Source organism: Pteronotus mesoamericanus, unplaced genomic scaffold, assembly GCF_021234165.1.
Source record: "Pteronotus mesoamericanus isolate MK-2021 breed Mesoamerican mustached bat unplaced genomic scaffold, CSHL_Meso_final contig_105, whole genome shotgun sequence".
Classification (NCBI taxonomy): Eukaryota; Metazoa; Chordata; class Mammalia; order Chiroptera; family Mormoopidae; genus Pteronotus; species Pteronotus mesoamericanus.
The window spans coordinates 5,060,743-5,073,369 of record NW_026555006.1 but is presented as its reverse complement, the minus strand read 5'-3'; the positions used below and the strand labels follow the sequence as shown (position 1 = coordinate 5,073,369).

The window sequence follows — 12,627 nt, the reverse complement described above, 5'->3', positions numbered from 1 at the left end:
TCAGTGTTGGGTCTTTCCTCACCCATGGCACACACAGCAGGGACACAGCCAGACAGTGGGGAAAAGCAGGGGAGCACACAGTCCCACAAGGGGACCAGACTTTGACAAAGTCAGACAAAGTCAAGCCAGACTTTGAAGGCTGAGGGGGGATTGGATGGATTATTACGAGAGAGAGGGCATTCCTTGCTGAATGACTTGCATGAACAAAGGCTTCAAATTGCCTGGTGGACTCCTGTTGTTTCCAGAGTATGAGGTGGAAGTCGGAAGGGGCAGGAAGATGTGGGGGGGCGGGGTTTGAATGCCAGACCTAAAGGGCTTTAAGCAGAGAGCAGCAGGGGTATGTCTCTACATCAGAGACTTCCTCTGGGCAGCAGTGTGGAGAATAGGGAGGGAGAGTTAGAAGTTAGAGGGGTCCAGGGAGAGAGGTTGGAGCTGGGCAGAGGCTGCCGAGATTAGGGCAGCCTGGGGCCACAGGAGGAGCATGCAGTGGTTGTTGCTGTCTGTCCACCCCCACCCCCATCTCTGACCAGAGGCTATCTCCCCAGATAGGGTCTGTGCGCTGAGTACTTCATGGGGAGCTAACCGGGGCACCTGGAGACCTCGGGCTGGATGGGGTGTTGGGGGACAGTGGTGAGTGCAGAGGATGTTGGAGGTCATGTCCAGGCTGGGTACTGGGCCCTCCAGGGGCTGCGGAGCACCCCTCACCAGCCTCTCCCTCAGTTTGAAGGCTGCAGCAAGGCCTTCTCGCGGCTGGAGAACCTCAAGATCCACCTGCGGAGCCACACAGGCGAGAAGCCATACCTGTGCCAGCACCCAGGCTGTCAGAAGGCCTTCAGCAACTCCAGCGACCGCGCCAAGCACCAGCGCACCCACCTTGACACGGTAGGCCCGAGGGTGAAGGCCAAGGGGATGGGGGTGGAGGACATACACACTCCTCCCTTGTCTAATGGAGGGCAGGAGCCAGGGTCCATGCAGAAACCCTGCCTTCGTCCTGGAGCCTACAGACATTTTCGGTAGAATGATTGTTTGGAGAGAAAGGAAAATCCTGTCATTAGAGGGTGTTCAGCGGACCCCTGGCCTCTATCCCCTAGATAGTGATTTCCCATCTCCTCTTATGACAGCTCTGTTCCTCTGCACATGGCCAAATGTCCTGGGGAGGAGATAGGAACGTCTCCCCCAGTTGAGAACCACTGCTTTAGCCCGTGGGTGCTGCCAGAGCACCAGCGTCTTTGCATCTCCCTCTGGAAAGGGTGGGCTCTCCATCCCGAGTCCTCTCCCCAGGCCTGAGTGGTTAGCCAGCCCCTGAAAGGCCCGCCCTGCTCTTCCCTCCCTATCCCCTCCACGGACACAGACTGGAGGCTCTCCGGGTGTTCTTTACACCTTGAGGGTGAGGAGTTGAGGTGAATAGGGCCTAAGACTCAGGCCCCTGGAATAGGGACCTGGCCCCACGTGTCTGCGTGTCACCTCCTTTCCCTCATTTATGCGAGACACTGAGATAGCCCACAGCCTTCCACAGGGCTGGTCCAAGCATTCTCTCTGCATATAGTCCTCAGCAGTTAACAGCGCTTCCTATGGTCTCCCATGGTCTCATACTGACTCTGCCAGTCAGGGGGTCACTAACCCATTTGACAGATGAGGAAAGTGGGACTCTGGGAGTTTCAGTACCTACTTACCTGGAAAGTGGCAGAGCTGACTCAGAGGGGGGCCTCACACCAGTCTCAAGGGCCTGTGTGAAGAGTGCCTGGGAGGACCCCAGCCCCCACGTGCCGTAGAGGACGGGTCTGCAGCCAGAGTCCACGTCTGCCTGTGTCCTTGCTCTTCATGCAAGTGTTTGGGGAACTACAGGTTGAGGGGCTAGGAGACCTGAGGGGATGGCAGAAAATAGCAGGGAGGTCATATTTGGGTCCAGGTGAGGCCCTGGGCAGAATGTTCTACACATCTCCCCCTGCCTTGACCCTCATATCACACAAACCCTCCCCTAGTTTAATCCTGGTGATGACTCACAAGGTAAGGGCCACTGTCCCCATTTTGCAAACAAAGAAACTGAGACTCAGATGAAGCCATTGGACGATCACCCAGCTGATAAGTGGCCGAGCTGGGATGCAGACCCAGGTCTGTCTGACTCCACGTCCAGTGCCTTCATTGGAAAAGTAGGTGTGTCAGCCACACCGGCGAGGTGGAGCTGAGCGGAGGGGATGAGGGTAAGAAAAAAGAGCTCTGTCCCCTACCTAAACCCGACCCCTGCCACCACCTCGCCCTCTCAGGCTGCACTGCCACAGGCTATGTTGAGGACATGAAGTGAGGAGTATGCTAACAAATCCCCTGCTTGCACTATCTTCTCATATACCCAGCCCTTGCCCTTGGGGCCCAGCCCAGGCCCTGAGGGGCAGTTTGCACCCCAGCACCCCAGTTACATCTCCCAGGGGCCACAAGCAGTACCAACAGCATCAGGCCTCTCTGCACATCCTCCCCGCAGGCCGCTCAGGGTCACCCACTCTGATTTACCCCCTTTCCCCCCTCCCTCCATACTGCATTTCCTGGACCCAGCCCCAAAGCAGCAGGCCTCTGGCCCCCACTTGGTGTGTGAACAGAGCCCCAGGGTTAGGTCAGGTCAGGCCCAGAATGAGCCTGCAGGGTTATCTCAGGCCTTCATTGCCCCCAGAAGGTCCTGGTGAAGCCCGGGAGGTACAGCCTCCAAGCCCAGCCCCCTGCTTGCGCCCATCCACACATAAACATCACAGGCAGCTCTGAGTGGCTAGGTTGCTTTCCCAGCACCCAAGGTTCAGAGGCCCAGAGGGTTATACCCCATGTGCTCTGGGTCTTGTTTTTCAGAAGGAACCTGGTCATGTCCCCAGCTCCCCTCTGGCACCACCCGCCATGGGATTCTCTCCATGGGCAGGAAAGTGGTGGAACAGGCTGGAGAAGACCAGCCTGGGTCCTTACCCTGGCCCTGTACTTGGTCCCAGAGGTCCAAAGAATGCCACCTAGCCTCTCTGGGCCTCAGTTTTCTCAAACACCTACCTTACAAGAGATAGATGGGAACCAACCATGATGATGGATATAGAGGCCTAACGCATGGTCTGCACAGCAAATATGAGCCCCTCCTTTTCCGTCCTATGACTCATTGATGGAATGCTGACCAAACCTGGCCATATCTCCAGCACTCAGTGTAGGGTTCAAGTCTTGACTACACAGACTCCCTAAATAAGCCACTGTTCTGCTCTGGCCTCAGTTTCCCCATTGGCAAGATGGGGCTGATGATCTCTCCCTTGCCCACTTCACGGGACCATTCAGGGCTGCAGGCCCAAGAGGAGGCACCCTAGCAGAATGCCGTGGGCATTCCCTCTTTGAAATCTTAGGCAAAGCATCAACCTTGATTTCCTTTTCTGCACAGTGGAGATGCTTCTCAAAGGTGGGTGTGAGGCTGAAAGACCAGGGATGGCAGGCACTCGCACACGGCCTGCGTGTAGGGGGCGCGCGGTACGTGAGCACAGTTCTGGAGCAGAGATCTGGGGGGCTGTGCGAGCTTGTCCTCACAGCACAACCAGGAGGGCCCTTGTTAGTGACAAGACTTTGGAGCCGGTGCTGTGACTCCAGGCCTGGGACTTGGCTGCTGCTGGGACACCCCCAGGGTTTCCTGAGGGCTCGTGGGGGAGCTGGGCCCAAGGAATGCTCTACACACGTCAGGCCCTGGAAAAACAAACACGGAGATGGGCCTTGTGCCCTCTTTCCAGGCAAGTGTGCCTGCACACTCAGAGCTCTGTTTGTTTGCTTTTTGACAAAAGCGTGTGGATATTTATCAGCATCCCCAAGGGATAGGGCCCAGGGCAGGGCAGAGGCACAGGGAGAGAGGAGAAAGTTGGGATGGGGTGAGAGAAGGGGAATGTGTTTAAGTATCTGTGCATATGTTGGCGGGTGGGGGGTCAAGCCTATGGGAGAGGGGCCCTGTGTGTCTGTCTGTCTGCATGCATGTCTGTCTGCATCTCTGTGTGGTTGGGTGGGGGGCAGGTCTGAGGAGTACTGCGTGCCTTCCCATCCCACCCCTTCCCGTCAGCAAGGCAAGCCTCTCACTGCTCTGTCTCTCTCTTTTTGCTCTCCGTTTCTTTAACCTGACAACTCTACGTGGCAGCACCAAGGTATAGTTGTCTCTTTCTGCTTCCCTTTCCCCATGAGGTCCCTGAGTCAGGTCAACCAACCTCACCTCGGTCCAGAGGGCAGAGTTACCTTGTGGTTCAGGGGCAGTTCCACTCGGGCATGTCTGGCAGGGACACAGTAATCCAAGAGGTGCCACCTCCTCCAAACATTCTCCTGATCCCTACAGTCCCTGGAGGCCAGAGGGCCCTGAGAAACTAGAATCACTAGATGTGTTCAAAAGGGGACATGGGGAGGATTTCAAGCCCCAGTCGCTGCTGGGTCCCCAAGTAGGGTGTTGTGGAAGCCCACGTGGGAGAGCTCAGAATCCAGTTATACCCGCGGAGCCACTGCCCTGGGGGTCAGTCCCTGAGACCCGAGAAGAAGGAACAAGGGACCCTCCCCTGAGGAAGACTCACCACCTGGTTGGAGGACACTGGACAGGCCCAGCAGTGCAGGTGGGCAGTGCTGCAGATGGGAAGCTCAGCAGGTAGAGGTGGGAAGAAGATTTGAGAAGGGCTTGGAGAGACGATGAGAGTGCAAGGCAGGAGCAGGAGGGGTGAAGACTTAAGCAGGGCCCAAGTCACAAAAGGGCCTTTGTTGGCCAGAGATGGGCTGTATCCAAGGGCGCCCGGAAGTCATGGACAGTTAGGAAGAGGGTGGCCAGCTCTGAGAGAAAGGCCCTCCGGCTGTGAGTGCAGAGAAAGGTCATGGACAGTTAGGAAGAGGGTGGCCAGCTCTGAGAGAAAGGCCCTCCGGCTGTGAGTGCAAGGGGAGATGGGAGGCACAGAGAGCAGGATGGGGCCCAGGCACAAACTAAGGGAGGCAGTGAGCATGGATTTGTTCTAGAAGAGCAATGGGGGCCCCAAGGGTAAGAGACATAATGGGCACAGATGCCCAGCCTCCCAGGTCTGTGCCTGAGACCCAGTTCTCTTCTGGTGTCCTGTGATTGTCAGGGAAGAACCGGAGCACCATCTGGAGACTCCGATGCCACTGCCAGGCGTGGTCAGCTGCTCCTAGCCAGGGGTCCCACCATACTCCAGCCTGACATCATATTTGTGCCCCCTTGCCCTATGCTGTTCCTCTCTGTTCCCCTCTTCTCCTCCTCCTCCTCCTCTCCGAGGCAGCCACCTCACTTCATTTCTTGTCCCTTCGCTACTCTGGGCTACAAAGTGTAAACTTTCTCAGAGCCAGTGTCAGAGCTGGGAGAATCCTCAGTGGCCCCATTTTACAGAGGAGAAAAGTTGACTCGTGAGGGGAGAAGCAACCTACCTGTGGTCCCAGGATGAGGGTGGAATAGACACAGATCCCTTCGTTTGTTACCAGGCCAAGCACCTTCCCCAAACCCATGGGGGGGAGGGGGGCTGGCTGAGTCAGACTCCTGGAGGGCGCACGGAGGGAGGGACAGCGCGTGAGCCTGCAGCCTGCCCCTTGCCGAGTCATCTCCCCGCCACAGGTCACAGCAGGACCTTGGGCCTGGAAGGTGGCCTCTCACTCACCCTGCCTCTGCCCCTCTCATGTTGTAGAAGCCATATGCCTGTCAGATCCCTGGCTGTTCCAAGCGCTACACGGACCCCAGCTCCCTCCGCAAGCACGTGAAGGCCCATTCGGCCAAAGAGCAGCAGGTGCGTAAGAAGGTAAGATGGCCTGTGTTTTGGGATCACCTCTTAGATGCGCTGCCCCGGGCCTCCCAGCACCATGTCCAGCATCAAACCAGGCAGCCACACTCCTTGTGGGCATTCACCCTTCCACACCCCAAGGCTGCGGCTGTCCGTCATCCACCGTCTGCCTCCCACCCGCCCCCTGAGCGTGCTTCCTCACCCCTAGCCCGCCAGGTAGGCCATCCAACTCTCTCATCCACCTGCCCACTCACTTATTAAACATTGGATGTCAGGCACTGTGTAGGCCTCGAAGAGGCAGAAATGGAAAACCTTCCATGGGGACCTGGCCACTGAGAGACAGACACAAAGAGCTAATTCAGTATATAATATAAAAAGGACTGCAGTAGAGGTGTGCAGAGAATAGTCGGGGGTGCAGACACAGGGGCCTTAGCGCATCAGGGTGGGAACAGGGGGTTGTGGGAGGAAGGACACCAGGAGCAGGAGAGGACAGCGGTGTGCACGGAGGTCTGACCTGGAGCAGAGCAGGAGAGGCGGGGAGGGGTCGGGCTTGGTGACAGCTGGGCTGGGTGGGGGGATGGCAGAGGAGCACGAGTGTCAGACTTTGAGGGGCAGGATGGATGGTGGTCCACCTCACCAGGGTAGAGCATCTAAAAAAGAAGCAGATTTGCAGGAGAAAACCGTTTCTGTTTGGGACAAGGAGTACGTGAGCTGCTAAGGGACCCGGTGCAATGGGAGGGATGGGACTGCAACTTGGGGCAGAGCGGACCTGGCTGGGTTTAACCCATATCTCCAGAGGACCACTGGGGCCATGGGACTGGGCATACTTAAGTGCCAGGGAGGCTATGAGGGTGAAGAGAAACATCAGGGCCTGATCCAGGGGCACTGGCATGACAGAGGAGGACAGAGCGGAAAGAGCCCGTTTATTTGGTCAGCAAGATTTATGGAATACCTCCTGTCTTCCAGGCACTGTTTTAACAACTGTGGATACAGCCATGGATAGAGCATAAAAAGTCCCAGGGGCTGGAGAAAGCAGAGCGCTTTAGTCTCTTGGGATGGGGTATATAGGGATCGGGTGCCTGAGCAAGCAGAATTTGTGGGGAAGGACAACGGCAGGGAGACAGGTCTTTGAGACCTTGCTCTTCATCCTGAAGGCAGCGGGGGACATGGGAAGCAGTCGAGCAGAGGGACACAGTCAAAGCAGGCGCCCTGAGCTCACCAGTAAAAGCACCCTATCCTTGAGGATGGAGCACCAAGCCTTAAACTTAACCCTGTGTCTGGTGCTTCACTGACTGTATCTTATTCAGTCCTCATTATAACCCTAGGGAGTGGGCACTATTTTTTCCCATTTTAGTGATGTAGAAACTGAGGCTTGGAGAGTTCACAAATCTGCCCAGATGTGGTACAGAGCAGAAGTGACAGGAGCCAGGTCCCATCCTAGACCCAGCTGTCCTTAGGACCTGAGTTCTCTCCACCACTCTCAGGTTGAGGAGCTTGAGCAGGGACAGGGAGGGAATAGCCCAGGCCCAGGCTCCATACCAGGGATACTTCTGTCCCCAGCGGACTGGTGCTCGAGGACCAGAATCCTGCCCTGGTTTTCCCAGGCCCCGTGCTTGGCTCACGCTGAGCCCCAGGGACCTGGAGCCGCAGATCTGCAAACTTCCCAACAATAAGCATCTATTAAGAGCCATCGGGGATGATGTATCTTTCTGGTAAAGCGACCCTTGTATTATGACAGCTCCTTGGCAGCCCTGCTGCGTTTCAGAGAGAATTAGAAATGCTTTTCTTCCTTAATTCTCCTCTCCTGCTGCTCCTAATCCGATCGACATTGCGGTCTGCAAGGCATGCCTTGGCCCTCTTTTGCCAGAAACTTAATTTACATGGAAAACAGCTGCTGGGTCAGGGAGCTGAAAGCCCATTGGGAGGCTGGGCATGCCTACCCCAAACCTGGGTGCTGGCCTTCTGGCCTGGGAGGGTGGAAAAACCCTTGGGGCTGACTCTCAGCTGCTGTGTGACATGAGACAAGGCTCTTGCCTTCTTTGGGTCGGTTTTGTCCCGGGTAAAATGAGGATTTGGACAAGTCAATCTTCAGGGCTCTATTAGTTAGGCTTTGGGGTTTCCCTGGGAGAAGGGGCTCTTCCCATCTAGGTGCATGCTCCCTTATCACACAATGTCCCTAGGGCCCCAGTCAGCCCCTCCCGGTCCCCATCTGGCCCCATTTGGAGAGGTGAAGACATTCTCAGGTACCAGGCTTTCGTCCGTCTTTCAGGGACAGCTGAGATTTATTGGCCAAAGATCTGCCCGCCCTTGCTCTTAGCCAACGATCTTAGGTCCACGTATGGGTTGAGCGTGCCCATTGCCCTGGGACCATGTGAGACTCGGCCAACTGGCACCAGCTAACCCTTCACACAGCACATTCAACGAGCATGTTCGCACCCATCATTGGTTACTCCTCACCACAGCCTGGGGTGAGGGGATTATTGTTACTACAGGCAGAGGAGGGGAGAGCCAGAGAGGTTATTTGTCCAATGTCACACAGGGACTGAGAGGACGTGGAGTGGGGCTTAAGCTCAGGTCTTCTGTCCCTAGGCCTGCACCTACTTCCACTGTACCTATGCCAGGAAGAAAGATGGCAGGGGCTAGTGGAGAAAGGAGGGACTCTGTGTACCTACTGTGTTTTCCTCCCACCTCATCCACTCGCCTGTGTGGCAGCCACAAAAACATGCCTTACAGACCTCCAACAACCTGTGGGAGGCCCCAGCTGCCGCAGTGGGACACCCACCTTAATGTCTGTGCCGAGGCCGTGCTTCCTGGGGGCTGCTTGAGCCAGTGACTGAGTGTGGCAAGCCCTGCAGGGATGCTGAGGCAAGAGCCCTTCCTGGGAGACATAGCCCCCCCGCCCATGACTTCGGCTCCCTGGGGACCCTCTGGCTCCCTGGACTGCCAGTCTAGGAAGCTCCCGCCAACCTCCTTTCCCTCCCTCCTTCCCTTGGGGTCAGACCTGTAATGTGGCCTGATGGCTCTCAGCCTCCCCAGCTCTCTCACATAAGCATCCCCCATTAAAACCCTTGCATGTTCAGTCTCACCTTAGCATCTGCTTCTCATACCTGAACTGACCCACCCTACACAAGGTACACAATTAGCTCCATTTTACAACTGAGGAAACTGAGACACAGTGAGGTAAAGGGTCCTGCCCTGAGGCCACTGCCCTTGCCCTGCCCCCTAAAGCCAGGATTGCCGGAGGGCAGGTGGTCTCATACTAACACCCTCTCTCTCCCTGTGCTTGCTCCCCAGCTGCACGCGGGCCCCGATGCTGAGGCCGACGTCCTGACCGACTGTCTGGCCCTGCAGCAGCTCCATGCGTCCACACAGCTGACTGACAGCGACGGGAAGGGTGGCCGGGCGTTAGGCCAGGAGCTGCTCCCAGGTAGGCATGCCAGGCCCACAGCCTGGAGGGCCCTTTTACTGCCACCTCGTCCTGCAGGAAGGGCTCATATCAGCAAGACTTGCTGAAGGGCACCCTCCTTCACACTCTTCTGTGGGGCTCCCCATTGTCCATGGACCAAAGTCCAGGCTCCTCTCAGCCTGGCCTCCGGGGCCTCAAGGGGCCTAGGCACTCCTGGCCCAGCCTTGGCACCTTGGACACAATTGCCTGAACGCCCAGGGCTCCCCCTTTGCTCCGAGCCACTGTTCACATCTCGCCAGCCCCCTCTCTCCTCCTCTTCACTAAGGCAGCTCCTTCACTTCCTTTAGGGCCTGCCTTGGGATTCAGGCCTGTGCCTCAGCTTCAAGCCCCATGGACCGCCACCCCACCCCACCCCCGCCAACCATCATCCCTCACCTCCAAGGAGAAAGCCTAGGTCCTGAGAGGGTGGGCAACTTGGCCATAACCACCTTCGGCTCATTGCTAAACTCTGTGGCCCAGAGACGCACCCCCCACAAAAACCTCTTAAGTCCCTGAAGCCCATCCACCCAGACACTCAGAGCCTCTTGTCCAAGGCAGCCTGTGCGTCCCTGCCACAGCCACGAGCCATGGGGCAGGTCTCAGGCCCGACAGTCCCTGGCTGCTTGACCTCACAGTCCAGCCTGGAGCAGGGCAGTGCGGCCTGTGGATTCCAGCTGACAAAGTTGCTCTCTCCCCTCCCTTCCCCTCCCCCCAAAAGAAACCGCAGTATCAGAGCAGAAAGCTCTTCCCACCCTCTGGGATTTCTTGAATTACTCCAACCATTTTAAACATTTTTTATTTTCCAATTTTTTATTCTTTCCTCTCAGCATTAAAGTAGCAGCAGATTTAAAACTGTCAAAGCACTTACCAAAACAGCCTTGGGAAGAGGAGGTGTTTACCCGTTCTCTGGGGGTGTGCTCAGACAGGCCCACCAGGGTGAGGACCCCTCAGGAGGGTGGGTCCACACCCTTCTCCCTCAGTCAGGGGCTGCTTCTCCCAGCCTCAGAGTTGCTAAAATAGGAGGGCGAGAAGGTACCTTAGGGATGACCCAGCCCAGGGATGAAGGTTTACTATGTGGCACTCTGTGCTGAGCAGGATTTTGAGGCTCAGCAGGGAGGAGGGCTGAGACTGATTGGCAACAGCTGCCCTGCAGCAGAGGTCCCGCAGGCCCATGGTTTTTACCCTGGGAGGACTCGGGCCTGGGCCAGAGAAGGACGGACCCAGCATCGTCAAAAGCCCTTGGCAGATCCAGATTGGAAGCTTCTTCAAGAGACCAGTCCAGGGCTTGTCTCAGGGAGAGGGGCCAGGGCCAGCAATAACCATCTTTTGGGCACTTGGTTGGGCCAGTCACTTTACAAATGCCGTCTCTTTCAATCCCCCCTGAGCCCGTGCTGCAGATGAGAAACAGAGGCACTGAGGCAGCACCGCCGCCGAGGCAGCACCGGGGAGCAGCACACCGGCCAGGCCTGCCCTGGCAGTGCGTGAGCAGTGTCTTCCCTGCCTCGAGCTTCAGACCTTCTGTGATGGCAAATGTGATTGTGGATGAGAGCACTTACACAACCCCAATGTGACTGATAATTTTATCATCATCATCATTATTATTGCGGCTCATGGCAAATGAGAGGAGTAACTATTTACTTATCGGTCGCAGCCAACACTTACTGAGTATGTGCAGGGCCTGTTCTAGGTACTATACAGGCATGTGGTAACTAATATAATCTTCAAAAAGTATGTGCTGGTATGCTGCTTCCTTTCCAGAGGAGGAGACTTGAGTTTCGGAGCGGTCAGGCCACTTTTTGCTGAGGTTCCACAGCCAGTAAAATGGCAGAGGCCCTATCTGGACCCAGGCCATCTGATTGCTGGCTGTGCTCTTAACCAAATAGTCTGCCACCTCCCTGCTGCGAAGGCTGTACTTTGCCACACTGAGCACCTACTATGTGCCAGGCCCCATGCTGGTCCCTGACCTCAAGCAACTTCTCACACAGCAGGGAGGGAAGGACCAGCTCACAAACCCAGGAGTTCTCGGTCTCCTAAGCTTCGGCCGCCAGATTCTGCTCTGGACCATTGGGCACATGCCTGAGGCACAGTTGGGAACAGATGTTAGGGCCAGAGGTTAAGCGTTCACGGCTGATGATTGATGATGCTGATTTACAGCCTGAAGTGGTACATTTTGGGGAGAGGCCGGGCAGGCCCCATGGCATCCCCACTCTTGCTTCCCCTTATGATGCGGTGATTCCCTCATTTTTACCCACTGTCCGTTCACATGGTCAACAAGCCTCATTCACACGCTCAGATGCCCACCATGTGTTCGTCCTCAGGGGACAGGTCAGACGGACCTGGACCGGGGCAGAGCAAAGGCTAGGGAGAGCAGTAGGTAGATTCAAACAATGTTAGGATAGAGGAATCTCTAACAGAGGGGCGAGGACGAGGGAGGAGCTGGTGAGGGTGACATTGAATTTTCATTGTCTGACTCTAGGAAGCTCTCGTGAGCTTGAGTCCCATCAGGAAGGACCTGCTGTCTGCACAGGAAGCCCTCAGCAGCTTCTCTGGCAGGCCTCCTCTTGCCAACCAAGGGCAGTGAGGATGTGAGAAGCATACGGTCAGCATGGCTGAGGGAGGGGAACAGGATTTATCAGGATTCTAGGCCTTCCAAGCTGTCAGGCCCCCAAATTGGTTCAAGGTGGCAGGTGAGGTAGTGCTAGCAAGAGCAGTGAGTGGAGCAAGCCATGAGCAGCGCCAAGCTAGCTCCATCCACAGAAATTCCCTGCAGGGCCTTCCTGACTGAGCTGGGGAAGGATGTGTGGCCAGGGGAGCAGTGGCTGGGTGGACGGGCGGTGCAGCCCTGTGAGCAGAGGGCCCCTGGACAGGGAGCAGGAAGGACTGGGGCTGAGAGGCAGCAGGCGCTTAGGAGCCTATTCGGAGCCCTGGGGTCGCCCAGCCAGCCTCCATGAAGCCTGAACCAGGGGCATCTAGCCAGATATCCAGGCCATAGCCTGGTCTGGAGCCCCAGGCCATTTCCTGGACCTGGCTTTAAATGGGCTTCCTTTTGGTATTACTTGGGAGACCTGATTAGCTGCCCACTGTGTAACTTTCAATGAATCATTGAAGTTCTTAAGACTTAGTTTCTTCATCTTAAAATGGAATCATATTATCTCCCCCTATTGACAGCTGTTGAGATGGTTGAACTAGTGTGGAAAAATAGCTTACGCACAGTATATTCTTAATTAACAGTAACTGTTATTAATTATACACATTTATTATAAGTGTAGAATTTCAGCTAGTGTAACCCATCCGTAGGATGTCTGCTGCTCCAGCTCCAGGCCTGGGGTTGTAAACTGTTTGGTCTCATAGGCACAGTATTCCAGTTCTGTTTTGTTTCTTAACAGTTTTGATGTAAAGGCCCTAAGGGGCACAGTCTCTCCACTTTGCTAC

General features: G+C 56.0%; 1 protein-coding gene across 3 annotated transcripts in view; it reads left to right on the top strand.

Moving 5' to 3' along the window:
• Nucleotides 1-12,627, top strand: part of GLIS1 (GLIS family zinc finger 1) — a 210,791-nt gene that overhangs the window by 188,745 nt on the left and 9,419 nt on the right. For all 3 annotated transcript variants that reach the window (XM_054572456.1, XM_054572450.1, XM_054572443.1), the window contains 3 exons: nt 721-882; nt 5,658-5,768; nt 9,045-9,177. In XM_054572456.1, coding sequence (XP_054428431.1) covers nt 721-882; nt 5,658-5,768; nt 9,045-9,177 — 406 coding nt within the window. The remainder of the gene's footprint in view (nt 1-720; nt 883-5,657; nt 5,769-9,044; nt 9,178-12,627) is intronic.